At 36.3% G+C, this 24691-nt stretch overlaps 1 protein-coding gene and 1 non-coding gene across 10 annotated transcripts in view; one reads left to right on the top strand and one right to left on the bottom strand.

Annotated features, from left to right (window-relative positions):
• Positions 1-24691, top strand: part of ARID4B (AT-rich interaction domain 4B) — a 154737-nt gene that overhangs the window by 88929 nt on the left and 41117 nt on the right. For all 9 annotated transcript variants that reach the window (XR_011381511.1, XM_051820724.2, XM_070055537.1 and 6 more), the window contains exons 8-16: positions 5491-5629; positions 7595-7674; positions 9837-9913; positions 11826-11980; positions 15353-15425; positions 17884-17978; positions 19359-19456; positions 21555-21798; positions 22133-22305. Coding sequence is in view for 8 of the 9 variants with exons in the window: in XM_051820724.2 (XP_051676684.2) it covers positions 5491-5629; positions 7595-7674; positions 9837-9913; positions 11826-11980; positions 15353-15425; positions 17884-17978; positions 19359-19456; positions 21555-21798; positions 22133-22305 (1134 nt within the window). In the remaining variant the exon portion in view is untranslated. The remainder of the gene's footprint in view (positions 1-5490; positions 5630-7594; positions 7675-9836; positions 9914-11825; positions 11981-15352; positions 15426-17883; positions 17979-19358; positions 19457-21554; positions 21799-22132; positions 22306-24691) is intronic.
• Positions 18326-18432, bottom strand: LOC127483606 (U6 spliceosomal RNA). Its single transcript, XR_007910047.1, has one exon. It is a non-coding gene; the product is annotated as a U6 spliceosomal RNA (small nuclear RNA).

The following is a 24691-nucleotide window of genomic DNA, read 5'->3' as shown; positions in this document are numbered from 1 at the left end:
CAGGACAGAATCCAATGCCCCAGCCGGGACAAGAACCCGGGGTGCCGGTGCCGCAGGCAGAGGGGATTAGCCTAGTGAGCCCCGGCGCCGGCCTCTATGTATGACATTTAAAATTATCTCAGCCAGAAAGAAAAATAAGTGATAAGTAGATGGTAGCATTATTAGTGAGAAAGTGTTCTGTTGTAGATATTAGCTGTTACCGTGACCTAATAATGTTTTTAGATTTTCCAGAATGCTGTTATGTTATTTTGAAATACTGACTGAGGCACTCCTACGTTTGTGATATCTTCTTGAAAATTAATTAACTATTTTAATTAACCCAGATGTCCTGGATTTGAATCCCAGCTCTGCCACTTCCTTGCACTGTTACCTTGGGCAGGCTATTTAATCTTTTCATGCCTCAAATTTCATCTGTAAAATTGGGATAATAGTATTATCTGTATCTTAGAGTTGCTATAAAAATTAAATGAATTAATATGCTGAAAGTGTTTATATAGTAAATATATATATATATATATATATATACTCTGTATACTTTAATTTCTAAGAAGGTATAATTTGTCAGTCTTCCTGATTCTAATGTGGAGTTTTACTTCACAAAGTTTAAAAGAGAGTTAATTGACTTGCCTGAAATAATAATTGTTAAAGTCAGAAATGCATTTCTAGCCTAGTTTTCCATTTGCATTTCATTTGGTATTCTTCAGTTCCTGTCTTGACTACAGTTGTCGTTTCTTGATTTACAATTAATTTGCAGTTAATAGTGTTGTGTGATCAGTTTTAACTAATTAGCTATTAATGTATTATGGAAAATATTTCCATGCAATTAGTTTAATTTCCAGTGGTGCCATCAGATTTTATTTCACAAATACAATGAATCATTTTTTAGTGGTTCTATAAATACTCACCATCAAAGAAATAATAAGTGAGAAGGTAAATAAAAACCAAGCAGATTTGTTCTCTTAAAATACTTTGGATAGGGCCAGCGCCGCGCCTCAACGGGCTAATCCTCCGCCTTGCGGCGCCGGCACACCGGGTTCTAGTTCTGATCAGGGCACCGGATTCTGTCCCGGTTGCCCCTCTTCCAGGCCAGCTCTCTGCTGTGGCCAGGGAGTGCAGTGGAGGATGGCCCAAGTGCTTGGGCCCTGCACCCCATGGGAGACCAGGAGAAGCACCTCGCTCTTGCCTTCGGATCAGCGTGATGTGCCGGCCGCAGCGCGCCAGCCGTGGCGGCCATTGGAATGAACCAACGGCAAAGGAAGACCTTTCTCTCTCTGTCTCTCTCTCTCTCACTGTCCACTCTGCCTGTCCAAAAAAAAAAAAATACTTTTGATGGTCGTTTATTTTAGTTCACCCCTGTCTGGTATAAGCAATTTCCTGGTAGATTCTAAAAGGAAAAGTTAAAGAAGTCTAAAGAGAGATTAAGAGAGCCAGGCAGAGAGACTGCTGGAGGCTTTGTTTATAGTGGTACATCAGCCTGCAGAGCAGCCACAAGGATAATGCAAGCAGGTTCTTGAGCCCTTGAGAACAAGAAGAAAGCAAAGAAACCAGTAATTAGAAGAAGGTCTCACCAATCTGCATGTGAATAGTAAATCCAAGGCAGCATGATGTCTCCTTGTGCCTAGTTCATTGGAACAGCATCTGAGTCCCTAATTATGAATGGAGCAAGAAACACACATGTGGGCCTTAGTTTGAGACCCATCTGTTCCACTTTCCATCCATCTCTCTGCTTATGTGCCTGGGAAAGAAGTGGAAAATCGCCCAGGTACTTGGGCCCCTATACTCATGTGGGAGACACAGAAGAAACTCCTGGCTCCTAACTTCCACCTGGCCCAGCCCTGGCCATTGTGGCCATTTTCGGGGAGTGAACTAGTGGTTAGAAGATCAGTCTCTGTCCTCTCTCTCTCTGCCTCTGTACTTTCTGTAACTCTTTCAAGTAAACTTAAAAAAAAAAAAAAAAAAAGAAAGAAAGAAAGAAAAGAAAATCCTAAAAAAAGCCTTAGGTATGTTTGTGTAGTTTACACTGATGTCACCTGTATTGTGATTTTATAATAAAATTAAAATCAGAATCACCATGGTACAAAGAAGAAAATCTTGTCACTTCATTTCTTTTATCACATGTGTTTATTGAGCCTCTGTGCAGTGCCAAGCACTGTTGTACTTGAGTTTAATCAGTGAACAAATCAATTATTTTTAAAGAATTTCTTTTAGAGCCTACATTCCCTCATGGAAGGAGTTGGACAATAAAGAATAACATAAGAAATAAATATGTAGTATGATAGAAGTTGTGAATGAGGTGGAACACAGAGCAGAGTAAAGGAAGGAGGAGAGAGAAGCATGAGTAGAGTGTAAATTTGAAGGTGGTGTTCTGAGTGACCTGAGGTGACACATGTGCAGAAACATAGAGGAAGAGAAGAATTTCCCAGTATCTGAGGGAAGAACATAGTATTAAGTTTTTTGTGAAGTAATAACCAACTGATGGAAATAACAGCATTCTATTTATTAGGGGTAAAAAATGGCTGGTGGAAAGAAGGAAGCTTGATTGGAATGAAGTATTGAGTAGATGAGGGGGAGAGGGACATCAAGCCTGCAAGTTGGGTTACTTTTAGAATGGAATGTACAGATTTTATTTATAAGATGGACAGATGTTTCATCTAGCCAAACAAAGATTTTTTTGTTATTATTTTTGGGGAATATAATTTTTTGGAGTCTGAAGTCTTCATATTTATTAAGTCTGAAGAATGAATTAGTTTTTTGAAGATGTGGTTTATAGATTTTGATCTCTGGCATTGGGATTTTCCAGCTTGCTAATAATATTCATATAAAGGGCATACATAAAACTCTAGCTGAGTGGTGGACATTTAACCTAGCAGTGAAGATGCCCACAATGGTTATCATCATTCCTGGGTTTGGTACCTGGTTTTGACTCCAGACTGCAGCTTCCTACTGATGCCAACTCTAGAAAGCACAGCAGTGATGGCTCAAGTAATTGAATTCTTGCTACTCTCATGGGAAAAATAGATTAAGTTCCTGGCTCTTGGCCTCTGCCTAGCCTATCCCTGGCCTTTGCAAGCATTTGGGGGGAGTAAATCAGAGTATAGGAACCCTCTGTTTTGTCTTTCTGTCTTTGTATCTTTGCCTCTCAAATTAAAAACAAACAGGGGCAGGTGTTGTGGCACTGTGGGTTAAACCTCTACTTGGAAGGCCTGTATCCCATATCAGAGTGCTGGTTGGAGTCACTGATATGCCACTTCTTATCTGGCTTCCTGCTAATGTATCCTGGGAGCATCAGATGACAACTCAAGTGCTAGAACCCTGCATAGGAGACCAGGATGCAGTTCTGGGTTCCAGGCTTTGGCCTAGCTCAACGCCAACTATTGTGGGTGTTTTGGGCAGATAGAATATCTCTGTCACGCTGCCTTTCAAGTAGATGAAAATAAATACAAAAATAAATATTTAAAAACAAAGCTAGCTGAATGGGTCTTCTGTGATGACTTTGAAAAAGCAGAAATTACAGTTTTTAATTTCCGTTGTCTTTCTTAGTATTAGAAAGTTGAGATAAAAGTCATTGCCCTTGAGAGGCTCTTCTAAAATAGTAGAAATCAGACTTGCTAGAAAGGTATGTTGAGTTTTTCTGCTACCTATTAGCTACTTTCTTTATCATTTGAATTATGTTACTTCTCATTAGCAAACTTTGAATATTTGCTTTGTTTCTACCAGGAAACAATTTTTTTCCTAAAAATTTATTATTTCAATGAGAGACAGAGATTTTTCATCTGCTGATTCACCCAACTAAAAATTTCTGCAATGGCTGTGGCTGGGCCAGGCTGAACTCCATCTCGGTTTCCCAATTGGGCCATCTTCTGGTGCTTTTCTAGACATATTAGCAGGGAGCTGGATTAGAAGTGGAACAGCTAGGACTCCACACAACACTCATTTGGTATGCTAGTATCCCAGGCAGCAGCTTAATCTACTGTGCCACAATGCCTGTCCCCAACCAAAGAATAGTTTTCAAGTTATTTGATCATTGAATCAAAGAGTGATATTCTTTATATATGTTTAATATTATTGTAATTGCTTTGACTTCATATATATTCATGTTGAACCATAGAAATACAAAAGAAATTGCATTTGTATTTTTATCTTTTTAAAAGGACATCAAAGACAAATTCAGAATATCCTGTATATGTTGCAGTCAACCAAATAGACAAACATTTTTAAAGTTTTAAAATAGTTAATCTATCTATTCACATTTTCTGTCAGTGAATTTAGTCATTGCCAACTATCTAAAAAATAAAGTGTAGATAATCAGTACTAGCCATTTGTTTTGGTTTAATTTTACAAAAAGAATATACATAGTTGCTATTCTGATGTCTTTACTTATCCTGGGCATTTTCAGCAGTCAGTTGTAAGAACCCTTTATTTTCTTTACAACACTGATTATGAGCAGTTTTTGAACCAAATTCAAAATAGAATATCATGTTGTTTTGTGTACTTTTGCTTTGTAGGATCACTTCTTACTATGTTTTCTTCTAACATTGATCTGATGATTTCAGATAGTTCTTTTTTCTTCTGACAGTCAACTAAATCTTTCTAATTTACTCATCCAGTATTTGCTGTTACTGAAAGATGCTTTTAACGTAATACAAAGGAACTGTATTGTGTGTTTTCTGAATAATTTGTGTATTTTTTATAGTTTTTTTATTTTTATTTCTTTTGAAAGGTAGAATTACCTAGAGAGATGGAGAGAGGGAGACAGAGAAAGGGATCATCCATCCTGGCTACAATGTGCAGGGCTGGGCCAGGCCAGTGCCTGGAGCTTGGAACTCCATCTGGATCTCCCATGTGAGAAACAGGGGTCCAAGTACCTTACTATCTTCCACCACTTTCCCAGGTGTCAGAAGTGTAGTACCAGGACTCAAATCGACACTCGTGGAATGCTGATGACACAGGCAGCTGTAGTTTAACCCACTGTGCCACAGCACCTTCCTGAGTTTGTATATTTTTGATGTTAAGGATAGTAGTGGTGATCTCTTTTCAGATTGCCTCCTCACCCCACCCTAACCCCCAGTTAATAAAAATCTGCCTCCTCCTTTATAAATTTGCTCTGTATTGGGGATGTAAAATTACTACTTCTAAATATCTTTTCATCTGAGATTGGGATCCAGAATATTTTAGTGAAACAGCACTGGGATTTTTAATATGCGACATTTAGGTTTTTGAAGATTGGGGGACCAGTTATTCTATACTGAACTTTCCCTTTAATCCTTTAAAATAGTACTAAATAGAAAGAAAGACTTTTAGAAAAATAACATGCTTTCCTGTAATGATAAAGTTTTGTTATTCTGTAGAAACTTAGAAAATAATTTTAAAATAGCCATGTTGTAGGTTTTAATGAAATGTGATAATAGTTCTGCAATACCTTTATTCATCATTTGTAGGCTTATTCTTTGTAAAGATAAATGGAAATATCTTAATTTGTTCTCTCCCTAGACCAGAGGAAGAGTCTTCGTCATCATCCAGCGATGAGGATGAGGATGACAGGAAACAGGTTGATGAGCTACTAGGCAAAGTTGTGTGTGTAGATTACATTAGTTTGGATAAAAAGAAAACGCTATGGTTTCCTGCGTTGGTGAGTAGCTTCAGTATAAAAGACTTTAATTTTCAACTACATTTATAAAGAAAACAATGCATTTCCTTACTAGTGTTTTTCATACATACAAAATGGAAAAATGTTTTTAACATTCAGTTCACACAAAGATTGCTTTCAAAATTGTCTTTGAGGGGTTAGCATTTATTTCAGTGGTTTAGATGCCCATTTCCCTTATGAGAGTACCAAAGTCTGATACCTGGCTCCAGCTCCTGATTCTGTCTTCTTGCTAATGCAGATTCTGGCTCAAGTAATTGGGTTCTTGCCTTCCATGTGAGAGACTTGGATTGAGCCCCTGGTTCCTGTCTTTTCCCAGCCCAGCCATGGCTGTGAGTGATGGGATTGAACCAGCAAATAGGAACTCTGTTTCTCTGCCTCTCAAATAATTAATGTCTTTGAATACAAAGAACTCTTGAAGTCATCCAAGAAATGCAAAATCTTGATAGTTTGGAAATTGATTATACTATTCTATTTTGGGTAGAAAATTCAAATTCAAAGGCTAGTGTTGTGGTGCAGTGGGTTAAGCCATAGCTTATGATGCTGCTGTTCCATATCAGAGTGCAAATTTGAGTCCCAGCTGCTGCACTTCCAATCCAGCTTCCTGCTAATGTAACTGGGAATGCAGCAGAAGATGATTCAAGTACTTGGGCCCCTGCCACCCAGGTGGGAAACCCACATGGAGTTCCAGGTTCCCAGCTTCGGCCTGGCCCAGCCCTGGCCATTGTCCCATTTGGGGAATGAACAAACCCTTGCGCATGTGGAATACAGGCAGCGACTTCATTTGCTGCACCACAACCCCAGCTCCAAGTCTTTTTCAACTCTTGCCCAGAATAATTTTTCATTTAAGAGGCAGAAAGATAGAAACAGAGAGACAGAAAGAGAGGGAGGTAGGGAAGAAGCTAACATCTATTGGCTTACTCCCCAAATGCCCACAATGGCCAGTGGTAGGCCAAGCTGAATCTGGAGCTGGGAGCTGGGAATTGGATATAGGTCTCTCACAAAGGTGGCAGGGACCTAGCTACTTAAGCCATCTGCTGCTGCCTCCCAAGGTGCACATCAGGAGGAACCAGGAATCAGGAGAAGAGCCAGTACTTAATAGGCATGCCAATATGAAGTGCAAGCATCCCAAGCAACATTTTTTTCTTTTTAAGATTTATTTATATTTGAAAGGCAGAGTTACAAAGAGGCAGAGAGAGAGAGAGAGAGGTCTTTGATCAGCTGGTTCATTCCCCAAATGGCTGCAATGGCTAGAGCTGGGCTGATCAGAAGCCCAGAGCCTGGATCTTCTTCCTGGTCTCCCAAGTGGTTGCAGGGACCCAAGGACTTGGGCCATCTTCCACTGCTTTCCCAGGCCATAGCAGAGTTGGATCGGAAGTGGAGCAGTGGGACATGGTGCCCATAAGGGATGCCAGTACTGCAGATGGTGGTGGCTTTACCACTATTTCACTGTGCTGTCCTCACCCCCCAGCAACATCTTAACCACTGAGCCAAACTCTTGCCCTCATAGTAATTTTTTAAAAGGCAGGCATTCTGTTGTTTCATACTCTTCCCATAAATATTTTAGATTTTTATCCTAAGGATTAATGTGGCCTCCCTGGCTCCAGATATTCTGTCCTTTCTTTGCCCCAAGGGAGCCCTTCAATTAAGGTTCTTTTCTGTTTCTGACTAGAACTTCATGCACAGCTTCATCCATAGCCATGATTCTACCCAATACTGTACCTGTGCCAACAGTCTGGATTATCCAGAGAATTTGTATAAGGATATAAATTCCAATTTAAATTTATTTGTGTGTGCTCCCTCTGTATGTGTACCTACTTATCCTCAAACTAAAATTAGTTTTTATACTTTAAGCTTTAAAACATTTTTTAAAGTATTTAAATAGTAGCTACTTATGTAATTATCTACAAATATGCTCTTAATTATAATAGTTTCATACTTTTTTTAAAGGTGGTTTGTCCTGATTGTAGTGATGAGATTGCTGTGAAAAAAGACAATATTCTTGTTCGATCATTCAAAGATGGCAAATTGTAAGTATTATTTACTTGGTTTGAAAAAACTGTAAAAATATATGCTGTTTTTGCATATTAGTAGATTAAGTGATGAATACTTCTTTCCAATGACCCTAAGATTTTAATTTTCATTGCACAAAAGTTGCAAAGAGTGACTGGTTTTCATATTATCTTTAAATATAATAGTCTTAAAGATAGGTCTTTCCTTAATCATGTCATTCATTCATTTTTCCTATTCATTTCTAAACTAATCTAGTTCTATGATTTGTTCAACATTTGCCCACATAACAGTAACATGATTTATTGAAGTGAACTGGATATATTTATTAACATTTCTTTAAGGTTTGTTCTATATTGTCTTATGAGAACTTTCTAATATTTCTAGTTATGACTGATAATTATAGTGATATCTGTTCAATAATATTTGACTTGCACTGCAGTCTGATTAAAATGGCTTGATCTAGATGTTTTTAAGGGTTCAGAAAGTGATTTTTTAATGTAGAATTTTTTAGAGTGAAGTTTGTTTTTTCTTTAAGAATTAAATAGGGGCCAGCGCTGTGGTGTAATGGATAAAGCTGCCCACTGCAGCCCTGCCATCCCATGTGGGTGCTGGCTTGAGTCCTGGCTGTGCTACTTCCTATCCAGCTCTGTGCTAATGAGCCTGGGAAAGCAGCCGAAGGTGGTCCATGTGCTTGAGCTCCTACCACCCACATGGGATACCCAAGTGAAACTCCTGGTTTGGCCTGGCCCAGCCCCGGCTCTTATAGCCTTTGCGGGAGTAAACCAGCTGATAAAAGATCTCTCTCTGTCCCTGTCTCTGCTCTCTGTCTCGTCTCTCCCCACCCCTCTCTGTAACTATGCCTTTCAAATAAATAAATAAATCTTAAGAAAAAAAAAAAGAGGTAAGAATTTGTTCCAGAAGTAGGAGAAATGAGATGTCAGTCACAGAACACATTCTTTCATTTATACACTAAATCAGTTTTCAAGATATACCTTACAGCATGGCAGTTGTGGTTGTTTATATTGTACTTTGTATTTGAAATTTGCCAAGGGGGTCTATCTTAAACATTCTTATTCCTTCCCCTCCAAAGAGTAACTATGTTACGTGATGGATGTATTAGTTAACTTGATTATAATAATAATTTCACAACGTGTATGTAAATTATCATCACACCTTAAATATATGTAATTTTGTCAGTTGTGTGTTGATAAAGCTGCGAAAATGACTTATGTAACGTAGATTTGTGATCATAATGTATTTATATTTTTTAAGTCTTTGAAAGAATCATAATGAAATATCATAAATGAAATTATGTAATGTGTGCGATTTCCTTCAGTGGTCTAATTAGTGTTGGAGGGAGTAGGTAGGAACATAATTGAAACAGTAATTATCAGTTAATGATTATTGTAGTATGGTGATAGATACATGGGGGTTCATTGCACAATTCTGTTTTTGTGTGTATTTAAAAATTTCTAAATAAGTTTTAAAATGGCAGGCTAGAAAACATAATTGGAATAGTTTTCAGGCTTTTGTGGGATGAATGAAACAAACCAAGTGCACAAAATTTAATTATTTATTAGTTCAAAATAGGAAATTCCTGTGATACATATGTTACAACCTGACCTAGTTGTTTGCATCTGATCTTTTTTATTGTTGGAGAATTCCATGAAAGGCCTCAAATTGCATTTTATAAGTTTGCTACAATCCAACAATCTATTGTAAGAAAAATTATTATAAGAACATTTTTGATATAAATCTCTTCCAAGTTTTACACTAAATAATTTCTTACTTTACTATTTGACTTGTTCTTTATTGGATTCATAATTCTCTCATCTAAAAATTTTATTTATTATTATATTGCTAAAAGTAATTTTCATTACTTTTATATATATTATATATATTTGGGCAGAGGATTCTTTGATATTTGAAAAGAGGATTCTTTGATATTTTGAGAACACTTTGGTGTTTATAAAACATGTTAACTTGGGATCATCCTGTAGTTGATTCTGTATTTTAACTTCTTGCCCGTCATAATATTTGCAATTTGCAGCCCTCTTTGTGATAGCTTATATTGTAAATGTCAGTTTGTCCGTATTTTCAGTATCTTCTTGAGCTTTGTAATTGACAAGACTGAATTAATGTCATATTATTTTTCCTTTATAATTAAAAAATAATATAGTACTTCAGTTCCAAGAAAAGATGTCCATGAAATTACAAGTGACACTGCACCAAAGCCTGATGCTATATTAAAACAAGGTAAGGATAATCTTGGAATAAATCACAAGTAATTTAAAAATATTTAAGTGTTTTGAAGGCTGAAGTTTCTTTTCCTCTTAAGGAAAACATTTTTTTAAAGTTAATTGTTTGGGGCAGGCATTTAGTCTAGCAAGAAAGGTGATAGTTAAGAGGACTACATCCCGCATAGGATGTACCTGGGAACCTCTACCTTTAAAGTTATACAAGAGGACTTCAAAAGCTTGTGGAAAAATTGAATTTAAAGATAATGTGTGGAGGCCAGCATTGTTGTGCAGTGAGTTAATCAACTGTTTGCCCTGCTGACATCCCATTTTAGAGCACCTGTTCAAATCCTGACTGCTCTGTTTGCTATCCAGCTCCCTGCTAATGTGCCTGGGAAAGCAGCATATGGTAGCACAAGTGCATGGCCGCCTGCCACCCTAATGGGAGGCTAGAATAGAGTTCTGGGCTTCTCTTATAGGCATTTGGGGAATGAACTAGTAGATGTAAGATCTCTCGATCTCTGGATCTCTTGATTTCTCCCTGTGTGTGTGTGTGTGTGTCTGTTTCTGTGTGTCCGTGTGTCTGTGTGTCCCACCAGTTGCTCTGCCTTTCAAATAAATAAGTGGATCTTAAAAAAAGTGAGACTGGGCCGGCACCATGGCTCTCTTGGTTAATCCTCTGCCTGAAGCGCCGGCATCCCATATGGGCCTAGGTTCTAGTCCCGGTTGCTCCTCTTCCACTTCAGCTCTCTGCTGTGGCCCGGGAGGGCAGTGGAGGATGGCCCAAGTGCTTGGGCTCCTGCACCTGCATGGGAGACTGGGAAGAGGCACCTGGCTTCAGATCAGCGCAGCGCTGGCCGTAGCAGCCATTTGGGGAGTGAACCAATGGAAGGAAGACCTTCCTCTCTCTGTCTCTCTCTCTCACTGTCTGTATGTCTACCTGTCAAATAAAAAAAAAAAGTGAGACTGAATTTCCATGAACTTTTTGAGGCCCCCTTTTATTTGACTCCATATGTAACTTATACTCTTAGAAACCAGGTGTGTCTTGTTGTATTGGCTTTCTTTGTCTTTTTTAGTCTAATATAGAAAATGGGGAAGCAACTGTATCATCAGTTATTAGTGTAATCTGGCTTTTGCTTAATAAAATATTAATTACCTGAGATGGTATATGAAGGAGGCAAAGTAATTTTGATTTGGCTGAACAAGTGAATGAATGACTAACCAAAAGTCTAATAGTTTTATTTGATTGAGGAATATGCTATAATTGCATTTGTCACTTGTTTTTTTTGCCATTTTAAATAGTTGTTTATTTTCTCTTCATTGAATCCAACAGTATACTATGTAGATTGCCTCAAAAGCATCGAAATGTTTAGGATTTATATTTGTATATTGTAAAATGAAAATAATTGTGTCTAGCTAGTTTTAGTTTAAGCTAATAAACCTAGTTTTAATTTAGGCTTACCTAGAAGTGTGGAGAACATAGTTATAGTCAGTTTCCAGGTTATTGTATGTTTATTATAGTGATTGTGTTTGTTACACAATACTGTTAAATAATTGTTAGAAAAATAATAATAGTTTTTCTGTGTTAAATTTCTTTTTACTAGACAGGCTTAATTTCTGTTTAAAAGAAGAAAACTGTAGTTTTCCTCTTGCATTTGTTTGAACCTAAGTAACATTTCAGTGATACCAGTTTTACTTTCTGTAAAATTGCATAGGACTCACAGGACTAAATGAATTGCCTCAGGAAAAAGCACTTTAGCAAAAAAAGAGGGAAAAAGGAGAAAAAGCATTTAGTATAGCAACTAATTGAAAGGAATTAAATATCACTGATATTAGAACAATCATTTTTATTGCCTTATCTTATTTAATATTTTTAGATAAATCAGTTATCTTAATTTCTGTAGTTCATGTAGTTTTTGATCCCTTTTCAGCCTTTGACCAGGCACTTGAATTTCACAAAAGTAAAACTATCCCTGCTAATTGGAAGACTGAATTGAAAGAAGATAGCTCAAGTAGTGAAGCAGAGGAAGAAGAAGAGGAGGAAGATGATGAAAAAGAAAAGGAGGATAATAGCAGTGAAGAAGAGGTAAATAAAATCACTTGATACCTTTCAAAATGATAAATAACAGTTGGTTTTCCTTTGTAGATTAGAACTTGATGTGAAGTCATTAACATATAAATGTTTTCAGTATTAGAGATATTTCATAATAAAATCACATTTATAGTACTCATTATAGTCAAGGAGTTCACTTGTTTACCTTAAAACAGAAAATTTTAATTTATGAAATTAAAATTAATATAAGCATAGTTATTCTAGCAACTTCAAAAATGTTTCTTAATCTTTCTGTACTTTGATTTATCAGATGATTAAGGAAGTACCCATTTAACAGTTAAACATGCTTTTCACCACTATTTTAACAGTTATCACTTAATGAAATGTTTACACCTGCATATATACTGAAATGTCTAAAAAAGCATAAAATACATCTTCCATCTTGTATTAAAAGAAAAAAACAGGGAAAATTAGTATCTCTTTAATTCCGAGAATCTTAAAACATTTTATCTAATAGAGATGGATAGATTTATTTATATCATAAATATCTGTGAATTTGTATGGATGAAGGAACTAAACTTTTAGCTTTTATTATAACTGATCTAGCAATGACAAGCTGTCTTTAATAGTTTCCTGAACAACTTCATAAAAATTATTGAGTTATTTCTACTATGTTTGTGGAGTAAATTACATTCAACATGTTCAGGAAATTAAGGTAATTTGTTGTCCATGTATAATATTTTAGGTAAGTTATGAAATTTTGCCATTTATAGTAAGCTGTTAATGAAATAAGATTGCTTTAGAAATTATATTTTAGTGATCTATATTGACAATGGTGCAGAGATCTCCCGCTTTGATCTCTTTTCTGAGTGGTTTCTATTTAAAATGCTAAAATGAGCAACCAGTCCTTTGTATAAAATCTCCTGAGTGACTTTTCATCACTGTAAAACTCAAAATGTCAACAGAGAATCTCCTTTATGTCCAGCCCCTGCCTCTTTTCTCATTGGTTCTCTTGTTATACTGTTCCCCTTTTGAACTTTATACTGTAGTAATACCTTATTACTGACTTGCTGCTCTTCAGCGTTTGCACATACCATTACCTCTGCCTGCACTTCTCTTCCCTTTCCTTTCCTCTCATCTTTCAGTGATCCTTATAATAGTCCTGTTCCATTTTCAGAACCCCACTTACATACCAAGGAAACATCTGTGAACTGTCACTCCATTTGTTAGTCTAAAATACTACTGTGCCAAAAATATGTATATATTTTTTTCATTTATTTCTGCGTATTTATGTATTTTTATTTTCTATTTTTTCCTCCCCCACTGATTTATAAACTCCCTAAAGTTAAGGACCATTTTTTAAAAATTAATTTATTAGAGAGAGAGAAAGAGAATGATATGTTTCATCCGGATAGCTGCAATGACCGGCGGTGGGCCAGGTGAAAGCCAAGAGCCAGGAGCTTCTTTCAGGTCTTCCACATGGGTGCCAGGGGTCCAAACACTTGACCCATCTTCCACTGCTTTTCCCAGGCCATTAGAAGGTGGCTGAATCAGAAGTGGAGCAGCTGGAACACAAACCCGTGCCCATATGGAATCTTGGTGTTACAGGCAGCGACTTCATCCGCTGAGCCAAAACACCGCCCCCAAAGGACCATACCTTGTAATCCTCTCATGTTGTCTTAGTATGTAACATTTAAGAGATAATTAATAAATATTAGTTACCAAAACTTTACCTGCTTAGTGTTTTGTAGGTATTTTTGTATAAGTGAATCTGATCTCCACTTGAAACATTTTCTTGAAAAACACTCAACATTTTTGGAATACAAAAAAGTCAAATATACTATGAGGGGGATATTTAAGTCTAGAAAATAGGTTTCCTTATATTTGTATCTGACTACCTTACCAAACTCTTGACATACATGGACTATGTTTATATATATATAGACTTATATGGTAGAGAAACAGAAAGGTACATACAGAGAACTCCCATTGCTTGTTCATTTCCTAAATGTTGGCAGCAGCCAGGCCTGGGCCAGGCTGAAACTGGGAGCCAGGAACTCAGTCCAGAACTCCCACTTGGGTGGCAAGGAACCAACAATTTGAACTCACCTGCTGCTTCCCAGAGTATTCATTAGTAGGAAAATGAAAATGAGAGTGAAACCAGTGTTCAAACCCAGGGACTCCAGTATGGGGTATAGGCATCCCAATTATTGTCTTAACAACTAGGCCAAATATCTACCCCTGGACTGTGTTTAAATTGAAATATATAGGATTCATCATAAGCAAATTAATTGTTGTCATTAATTTTTCTCTGCCCAACTAGCAAACCTAATAGTTTATCCAAGTGTCATTTTAAAATTTGCCTTCTTTGGTTGTCCTGGCTTTTAAAATAACAAGACCATTCTAACTAGAGCACTAACATTAAGCACACAATTTTCCAAATTAAAAAGTAATATATTTAGATTCATTTAGAATTTTCAGTTGAACATCCCTCTTACTATTAGAAATATGTGTGTTTCAACCAGAGTAACTGTAAAGCCTAGTTGTATATTTTCAATGCAGTTTTTTTTTTTTCCTGCAGTTACTCCTAATCATGATCTTTAATGTCAGGCTCCATAGCTTATTTTTCTTTTTTTTGATTCAGCACCTAGCCTAGTGCCTCCACTTTCAGGTGCTCATTAAATGTTTGTTGAATGGATGAAAGTCATTGAATTGGTGAGTTCTTCAATCTTACCTACTACCCTGCTCCTTGCAGGTTGCTTCAGGACCAGCTCCCTACTGCCTCAGCCCTTGGCCACAGCAGCAAGAAGCTAGTCCCTCCCTTGTAATTGATAAATCGGGGAACTATTTTATTACTTGAAGATTTCCCTAAGTCTGAATCTTCAGGTATTGTAGATCAAGTTTGTTCCCCACTTTACTGATTATATAAGCTTGACGTGCTATACAGTGGGGCTGTATATAATGAAGAATACTTGTAGTTACAGCTAGTGGGACTTAAGCTTGTGTAGTTCCTTAAGGAACAATAATAGTTTTGATGTTAAACCCTGACCCAGTTTTCATATAAATGAGAGTAGGTCTTCTTGAGCCTCCCACCCTGATTTAACGAATGGTAAAACATTCATGGACAATTTTGCTAGTCTCTGTTTTTTTTTTTTTTTTAATATGAGAATTTATATTTGGGAGTCCAATTACTGAGATGCCTTTTAGGAATATATTCCTCTATAAAGGATAGAATATCTAGACTTACCTCGTTTTCAGCAGCTCAGTATTAAATAATTATTTGGTAAAACGTCTTTGAAATGTTTTAATGAGTATTAGTCTTTACTATTGGCAGGAAATCTGCTTATATTATTGAAATGTTTAATTAAGAATTGTAATATTATTTTCTTCTGTGCTTAAAACTAGGAAGAAATAGAACCATTTCCAGAAGAAAGGGAGAATTTTCTTCAGCAGTTGTACAAATTTATGGAAGATAGAGGTGAGTGTTTTCTTCTTTATTAATGCTTATGTTGCAGGTTTCAATTGGATAAATAATATTTTTAAAATAAGAATGCTGTTTATTAAGCTTCATAACACCAGTAATTATGGCTAACTGTTAGACTGCTAGTTGAGAAATTTGACAGTATTTTAATAGATATTATAGCCATGGAAATATACATGCCCATCTAGCCACTTCCCCTACCCTTCCATGGGAATCCCAAAGTGCTATTATATTAGCTAACCGATAGCAGAGTAGAAATCATAGGGCCATTTTATTAGAACCTACACAAAGGCTTTTAGTGCAAAAATTTCTCTCCAGAATCTTAGTTTGATATACATAGTTCTGTGTGTATGAGAAAGTGATAATGTACGTTGTACATGAGAGGGTAGTAGGGTCTGGAAGGGTGGCACTACTCTTAAGATTTAAGATGGGCCTAAGCTTTACCATGTTTAGAGAGCCAGAAATAGAGAAAGAAATGTGACAAGTTTCTAGGTAATCTCTCGGTCAGTTTATCTACCTAATGTTACTAGAGATTGAGGAAAAAAGAATTGGTGCTAACCTTTTTAATTTATAGTGATGACTTAGACCTTCAATAACTGTGATCCTGTTACTGTGTTGCTTATCTTCTTGGTCGGAGTCTACTTTCTTGTTTCCTGGGAAGATATTTGAAAAGGAGTGGGGAAAGGCAGAAAATTTTGTAGTGGGAAAGGAAAGACAAAATGATTAGTATTTGGAAGTGCCACAACACTCTAGGAATTAGTGTCTTCCAAATCCCTATTTGTAATTTTGGTATGTAGAAGCTGGCCCTGTTAGTTCTCTTGTTTTCATCATTGACACCACAATATCTTTTCATTCTTTGATGTAAAATGTCTTTGACTCCTGTACCATTTTGTTTATAAATGGAAGCTTGGCCTACGAAGCATGCTGTTTCTTAGGCTTTTGTATAAGATAAATGAAAAATTAAAGAAATGAAAGTGATTAATAGATCTAATATTAGAGAAGAGGGATGAAATATGATTAAGCCAAGCAAATTTTTTTTGGAAAGGGCCATCATAGATTGCATCTGTTATCTTCTCTACTAGTTTCTTTCTTTCTTTCTTTCTTTTTTTTTTTTTTTAAGATTTATTTATTTATTTGAAAGTCAGTGTTACACAGAGAGAGAAGGAGAGGCAGAGAGAGAGAGATCTTCCACCCGCTGGCTCACTCCCCAACTGGCTATAACGGCTGGAGCTGTGATGATCCAAAGCCAGGAGCCAAGAGCTTCTTCTGGGACTCCCACGAGGGTGCTGGACTTTGGCCATCTGCTTTCCCAGGCCACAGCAGAGAACTGGATCAGAATAATGAAATACAAAGAAAATATCATAAAACTAAGTTCCATTTGGAAACAGTTGCTCATTAATTATCTCAACAGTTTCTGCAATTTTTTTTTTTTTTTTGACAGGCAGAGTGGACAGTGAGAGAGAGAGACAGAGAGAAAGGTCTTTTTTGCCGTTGGTTCACCCTCCAATGGCTGCCATGGCCGGCGCACTGCGCCAATCCGAAGGCAGGAGCCAGGTGCTCATCCTGGTCTCCCATGCGGGTGCAGGGCCCAAGCACTTGGTCCATCCTCCACTGCACTCCCTGGCCACAGCAGAGAGCTGGCCTGGAAGAGGGGCAACCAGGACAGAATCCGGCGCCCCAACCGGGACTAGAACCCGATGTGCCAGCGCCGCAAGGCGGAGGATTAGCCTATTGAGCCGTGGCGCCAGCTAGTTTCTGCATTTTTATCAAACCAAATAATTTTACCAAATAATTATTTAATACTGAGCTGCTGAAAACGAGGTAAGTCTAGATATTCTATCCTTTATAGAGGAATATATTCCTAAAAGGCATCTCAGTAATTGGACTCCCAAATATAAATTCTCATATTAAAAACTTTTTGTTTTGGCCAGTGCTGCAGCTCACTAGGCTAATCCTCCGCCAGCGGCGCTGGCACCCCGGGTTCTAGTCCCTGTTGGGGTGCCTGATTCTGTCCCGGTTGCTCCTCTTCTAGAACAGCTTTCTGCTGTGGCCCGGGAAGGCAGTGGAGGATGGCCCAAGTGCTTTGGCCCTTCACCCGCATGGAAGACCAGGAAGAAGCACCTGCCGTAGCAGCCATTTGGGGTGTGAACCAACAGAAGGAATATCTTTCTCTCTCTCTCTCTCTCACTCTCACTGTCTAACTGCCTGTAAAAAAAAAAAACAAAAAAAACAAAAAAACAAAAAAACACTTTTTGTTTAAACTTCTTAATTTAGTATTTGTTATCTTTTTCATCAGAGAATTGAGGTGGGATTAGATCATATAAGGTAGGATATGTAGGAAATTTAAAAACATGACATGGGCTTAGGAGATTTTTTTTCTCTTAGATATTGCATGATTTGTATTCACTAATATTATTTCAATCCTCTAAAAAAGTTTTTGTTTTTCCTCTAACAGGTACACCTATTAATAAACGACCTGTACTTGGATATCGAAATTTGAATCTCTTTAAATTATTCAGACTTGTACACAAACTTGGAGGATTTGACAATGTAAGTATGGTCATAAGTGAAACATCTTTTTTATTAGGTATGTTTTCTCAAGCATCTACCATCTCTAAATTATTGTCTATTAATAAGAATGTAACAAGATAAGGAAAATAAAACAGATTTTAGAAATGTAGCACTAGTCTCCATGGATAACATTCAAATTTTTTAATTATTTTTTTAAAAAAAAGCTTTCTTACTAACTGTTCAATGTGTTGGGCATATAAAACTATGTATATCTGAATCACAGCATTACAATACTGGTGGGAATTTTTTTCGTTTTTTAAAATTTATAATGAAAAACAAAAAAATATCTTCTTGGTTTTGTACCTCTCTTTGAACTTTTTTTTTTTTTTAATATGGAAGGCTTCACGAATTTGTGTGTCATCCTTGTGCAGGGGCTGTGCTAACCTTCTCTGTATCATTCCAATTTTAGTATATGTGCTGCAGAAGCAAGCACCTCTCTTTGAACTTGACATTGACTGCCTCCTGTTGCGTCTTAGGTTTAAGAGTAGGATCTCTGAAGACATCCTTGTTGACCTCAGTTTTGACCAAGAGAATATCCATGTGGGCCTGAGGTGATTGTAGTTATAAACCTTCACAGAAAACTTGATCTTTGACCTCTTGGCAATTTTCTTCTTGCCCATGGCAACTGTCACTTTACAGGGTTAGTAGTAAATCCCAGCCACCAGAGTATGGCTATAGGGACAATCTGAGATGCCATCATCAGTGTTTATGATGACTACTTTGCATCCCAAAAGGTCTGGCCAGGACCAGCACCACTTTTCCCAGTTTCATGAACTTGTCCATTTCGACAGCTACCACTGAGGCCTATAGCCTGTGTCTCTTTTTTACTAGACTCTGTGTTTATGTTCTTATGTTTATTTTCTTAATCCTCTTCACAATGCCTGACAGAAAATTAATTTAAGGTTGCTGTGATGTGTATGCATACTGCTTTACTATTTTCAATGGAGCTACTTTGATTTATAAGCATTTATAGGAAATAATACATCATTAAAAAACTTTCGTCTCTTAGAAATTTTGGTTTAGGAACCTGGGTGGTTTCATACTTACTATAATTGAGTTTATTTAAAAGTCAGATGTCCTAATATTTCAACATTTGTTATTTCTGAGGTCAGAATAGTAAAAATTTTTGGTATAAACCAAATTCTGAATGTATCAAATTTGGTATTTTCTTTGAGACTTGAACCAATATATATATATATATATACACACACACACACACAGACACACACACACTTATATAAATGTATTATCTATCAAAATCTTATTACTTTTTCATTTTTTTGCACTTGAGCTTAACTTAAAGGCTGAGAAGTGATCCACTTTTTAATTTGGGAAGTTTCATTTCATTTTGTCCATTAGATTGAAAGTGGAGCTGTTTGGAAACAAGTCTATCAAGATCTTGGGATCCCTGTCTTAAATTCAGCTGCAGGATACAATGTTAAATGTGCTTATAAAAAGTAAGTGTACTTGATATGGCTATTAACAGTATTTTATCAAGAAAATAGAATAGAACTTACCATATAATTGAGGCTGATTATTTCTTTGAAAAAATTCAGAAAACTCTACTAACACTTTTTGATAGCATTTTCTGGACAGTATGCTATGAATATTAAAATATATGGGAATTTCAAAGTAGAAAGGATTTTTGGCCAACTCCATTTATAAAATACTTAATAGAGGTTTAAAAGTGGATATATTTGGGGTGAGCATGTGGTGTAGCAGTTGACACCATTTGGGACACATGCTTCACATATTGGAGTACCTAGGTTTGAAAAGTACAGTCTCTTGCTTCTAATTTTAGCTTCCTGCTGATTTGCCCTTTAAGGTAGCAGGTGATAGCTCAAGTACTTGGAGAACAAATAAGTGGGTTCCTGCCACCATGTGGGAGACCCAGATTGAGTTCCAGGCTCATGGATTGTGGCTGTTGTAGGCATTTGGGATATGAAACAGTGATGAAGATCTTTCTAATTCATTAATTAATTTTTTCAAAAACTGATGTTCCAATACAACTGGAAACCATTATACTTAGTGAAATAAGCCAGTCCCAAAAAAGACAGATACCATATGTTTTTCTCTGATCTAAGGAACTAATTGGGTACCTAAAATGTAATGTATTGGAGTGTAACAGACATTGTAAGATTCGATGATTGTTTACAGCCCTTGTCTCTTCCTTTGAGGAGCAGTGTTGTTTTTCTTCACACTATTTGTTGAACTCTTTCACTTAGTGTAGGGTTAACCTTACCATCATTAAGTAAACTGAAAATAGATCTTTGTAAATATTAGAGTAGAAATGGGAGTGCGAGGAAGAAGAAGGTTTGGAGCATGGGTGGGAGGGAAGGTAGGGTGGGAACCATCGCTATGTTTCTAAATCTGTATATATGAAACTTGTGTAACAAATAAAATTTGAAAAAAAGAGCTGATGTTCCAGATTCAACGAAATCTGGGTATGAATCTGATTCTGCCGATTCTTAGCTATTTATTCCCTTGGATCACTTATTTGTTCTCCTAAGCCCCATTTTCCTCATTGGTAAAATTGGATAATGCTACTTGACTTATGGGATTATTCTAATGATTAAAGGAGATGTGCTAAAGGACCCAATGCCTCACACATAAAAAATCCTTGACAAATAGATTTTTTATTTTTTTTGACAGACAGAGTTAGAAGTGAGAGAGAGAGAGACAGAGAGAAAGGTCTTCCTTCCATTGGTTTACCTCTCAAATGGCCACTACGGCCGGCGCGCTGCACCGATCCGAAGCCAGGAGCCAGGTGCTTCCTCCTGGTCTCCCATGCAGGTGCAGGGCCCAAGCACTTGGGCCATCCTCCACTGCCTGCCCGGGCCACAGCAGAGAGCTGGACTGGAAGAGGAGCAACTGGGACTAGAACCTGGACTACTGGCGCCGCAGGCGGAGGTTTAGCCAAGTGAGCCACGGCACCAGCCCGACAAATAGATTCTATATAAAAAAGAAAAAGAAAACAAATAGACCCTACATGTATTACTAATACTTTGAATAGCTGCTATTGTTACTGTTTTTATATTTAATATTATTGCTATCTTCACTCTGTACAAATTCTTTTAATGAAGTTTTTGGAAAAATTTTTCTATTTTTTAAAATTAATTAATTAATTAATTAATTTTTTGACAGGCAGAGTTAGACAGTGAGAGAGAGAGAGACAGAGAGAAAGGTCTTCCTTCCTTCCGTTGGTTCACCCCCCAAATGGCCGCTACAGCCGGCGCTGCGCCGATCCAAAGCCAGGAGCCAGATGCTTCTGCCTGGTCTCCCATGCGGGTGCAGGGCCCAAGCACTTGGGCCATCCTGGATCCACTGCCTTCCCAGGCCATTGCAGAGGGCTGGACTGGAAGAGGGGCAACTGGGACTAGAAGTTGGGGTGCCGGCGCCGCAGGTGGAGGATTAGGCAAGTGAGCCATGGCGTTGGCCAAAATTTTCTATTTGTAATAGAATGCTAATATGACTAGCTATCTGAAATCTTAAAACAAATGAATATACCTTTTAAATTGAACTATTTCCACCAAATATTTTTCTTTATGTTTCCAGATACTTATATGGTTTTGAGGAGTATTGTAGATCAGCAAATATTGAATTTCAGATGGCATTGCCAGAGAAAGTTATGAACAAGCCATGTAAGGAGTGTGAAAATGTAAAAGAAATAAAAATTAAGGAAGAAAATGAAACTGAGGTCAAAGAAATAAAGGTTGAAGAGGAGAGGAATATAATACCAAAAGAAGAAAAGCCAAATGAGGAGGAAATTGAAAGAAAGGAAAATATTAAACCCTCTCTGGTAAATCAGTATTGTTACTTGTCCTTTGCCTTCTTTAATATATCTGCTGCATCCTCTATAAATTTCCTCAATTTAATTCATTGTATAAATTTACAGTTTTTATTTGTATATTTTCTTCATTAAGGGCTACATTTGTATAATTTTGATTATAGTAGCCTCTTAAAATGGCTGTTAGATATTTTTGTCGTATGTTTTATGAATGGCAGAAGTTTCTTAAAAGTAATAATTCAATATTAGTATTTGTCGATACCTCCTCTTGTTAAACAATCAAGATCATGGATTTAGGTTATACATTTTTACTTTGGTTGCTTTAGCTCCTTTGATCTTTTTCTAGGGAAGTAAAAAGAATTTATTAGAATCTGTACCTACACAGTCTGATCAGGAAAAAGAAGTTAACATAAAAAAATCAGAAGAAAATGAAAATTTGGAAGATAATGATGATACAACTAGGGTAGCTGAATCCCTCAGCATAAAGGTAGAAGCTGAAGAAGAAAAAGCAAAATCTGGGTAAGAAATTTGTTTTTGGTTACATTGCATTTTGATTAGCTGATTTTTTATATCTTGTTCTTGATATGTATGTATGTATGAATCTAAATCTGATGACAAAATACGTAGTGCTGTGCATTTTTAAATAAATGCCTCCTTCAGAGACCCTACCGATATAGATTTTTAGAGAAAGATCATGTTTTTGATCCATTCTTGCTCTCATCATTGAAATTCATACAATTTTTAGCTCAGTAAAAGTACTTTTTATTGAATTAAGTTTTGCTCAGTGACCAGATAATATGGATTTAGAAAGATGTCCTTTTCTAAAGTTTTGTAGATGGTATGTTGGTTATACATTCTAAGAGTTGTGTTTATTTATTAAGCAAAAAGTAATATGGAAAAATACTAATTAGTTTCTTAAATGCCAAGATTGCTTATTTGCGTTTTATGTGATAGTAACATTATTTGTTTTGGTCACTTTGGAATGATGAATGATTTAATAATGTAATTGATACATTTCCAGTGGACCCTTGGACTTCATAGGTAACGTTTGGAGTTTAATCTTATTTCTGAGGTTTAAAAAACATAAAAATCTCTTGTTAAATGCTCATTTAAATAAGAATGACCAATTTTTTTGATCATTTTAGTAGTTTTCTGAAATTTGGCCATAACATGCAAACAGGGAAGATAAAAGAATGTGGGCTTAGATGAAAATAATAACTTGTTATTATATTTTATTACATCTTTTTGTGTATAAATATATATATTTAAAGTACACTTGGCCTACTATTGGAGACTATCTCAACAATTAGGAAACTATGTGAAGATTCAATTTTTTCCTAAAATCCCTTGATGGTTGTGAGTTCTTTTGAAATTTTATTGGCAGCATCCAGAAAAATATGGAAGAAAAAGCTACTGGGCTTAGATGAATATAGTAAAAGTATTTATTATACTTTGTTGTATTTATGTGTGTGTAAGTATGTATTTGCAGTATTCCTTCCTCTTACTGGAAACTATTTCAACTGGTAATGAAGTTAGTAAGGGTTCAGCTTTTTGCCTAAAAATCTGATACTTAGATCTGCTGATGTTTCTCAAGTATCTGCTCTTTGCAGGGCACTGTGGTGACTCTATATATTTTGTTATTAATAATTGCCATAATTGTTCAGGTTGGAACTTTGGCTTATATTATACATTAAATTATACTTTTAGGTTTTTATGGATCCTTTAACTTCACATACATAACTTTTTATGTATTGTAGATATTTGTAAATACAGTCATACATCGCATAGCAATGTTTTGATTAGGGATGGACTACATATGACCATCTAGATTTGCATAAGAGCATTCTGTCATGTTCATAAAACAACAAAATTGCCAAATAACACATTTCTAAGAATATATCTCCATTATTAAGCAAGGTAAATTCCCTGATTTGTAGATATTCTTGAACAGCATTATATGTTGAAAACACTGTTAGATTCCTAAAACTACTAACAATCTCCATATATATGCTGATGAGTCGTATAACAATAGGATCTTTTCTGAGAAATGTGCTATTAGGCTATTTCATTATTTGTAAACATCATAGAATGTCCTTACACAAACTAAGATGACCATGTTGTTGCTAATCTGATAACCAAGAGGGCTTCCTACCAATTGACTAATGGGCCAGTAGTATATACAGCTTGGGTACGCTGGACAAAGAGATGATTCACATCCAGGGTGGGTTGGAGTGGAATAGCAAGAGATTTCATCAAGTTCTCAGAATGGTTCACAAATTAAAACTTGTGAATTGTTTATTTCTGGAATTTACCACTTAATATTTGTGGACCACCATTGACTGTGGGAAATTAGAATTGAAGGAAACAAAACTGCACATAAAAAGGTAGCACTGTAATTGACTTGTAAATGTAATAAGGAATTTTAGAATTACGAAGAATTAATATGTAGGTTTTTTCTAGTATATAAACTTTCTCTAAGTAATTGTCTGCTACTAAGAATTTTCATTGTGCTTTCTCCATAGTTCAGGTATGGGAAATTAAAAGAAGTTAATACATAAAATGCCTGATTCAGTGTTGGACCCATAATGGGTTCTTAGTAAACTGTACGTGTTTTAAAATTTTTGTTTCATTGTAAGGACTGTAACATCAAACTGGGAAGATTTGGTATTTCTTTGTAAATTCAGATAAAAAATCCTTTCCTGATATATTTGGTTTCCCAAAATATTCTCTAAAAGACAACTAACTTAAATACATATATGTGTTTATGTATGTATATACGTGCAGGTATGAAATATATGTATCAATTTAGTTTTTAATCTGTATGTTGGTTGCATTTTATTCTTTCAGAGGATATCTTTCTTGGCATTCTATGTTCCATCTCTTTTAGCATATTACCTATTACTGT

The sequence above is a fragment of the Oryctolagus cuniculus genome, chromosome 13 (genome assembly GCF_964237555.1).
Source record: "Oryctolagus cuniculus chromosome 13, mOryCun1.1, whole genome shotgun sequence".
Lineage (NCBI taxonomy): Eukaryota > Metazoa > Chordata > Mammalia > Lagomorpha > Leporidae > Oryctolagus > Oryctolagus cuniculus.
The sequence above is the reverse complement of the archived record's forward strand: the minus strand, read 5'-3'. Positions and strand labels throughout refer to the sequence as shown.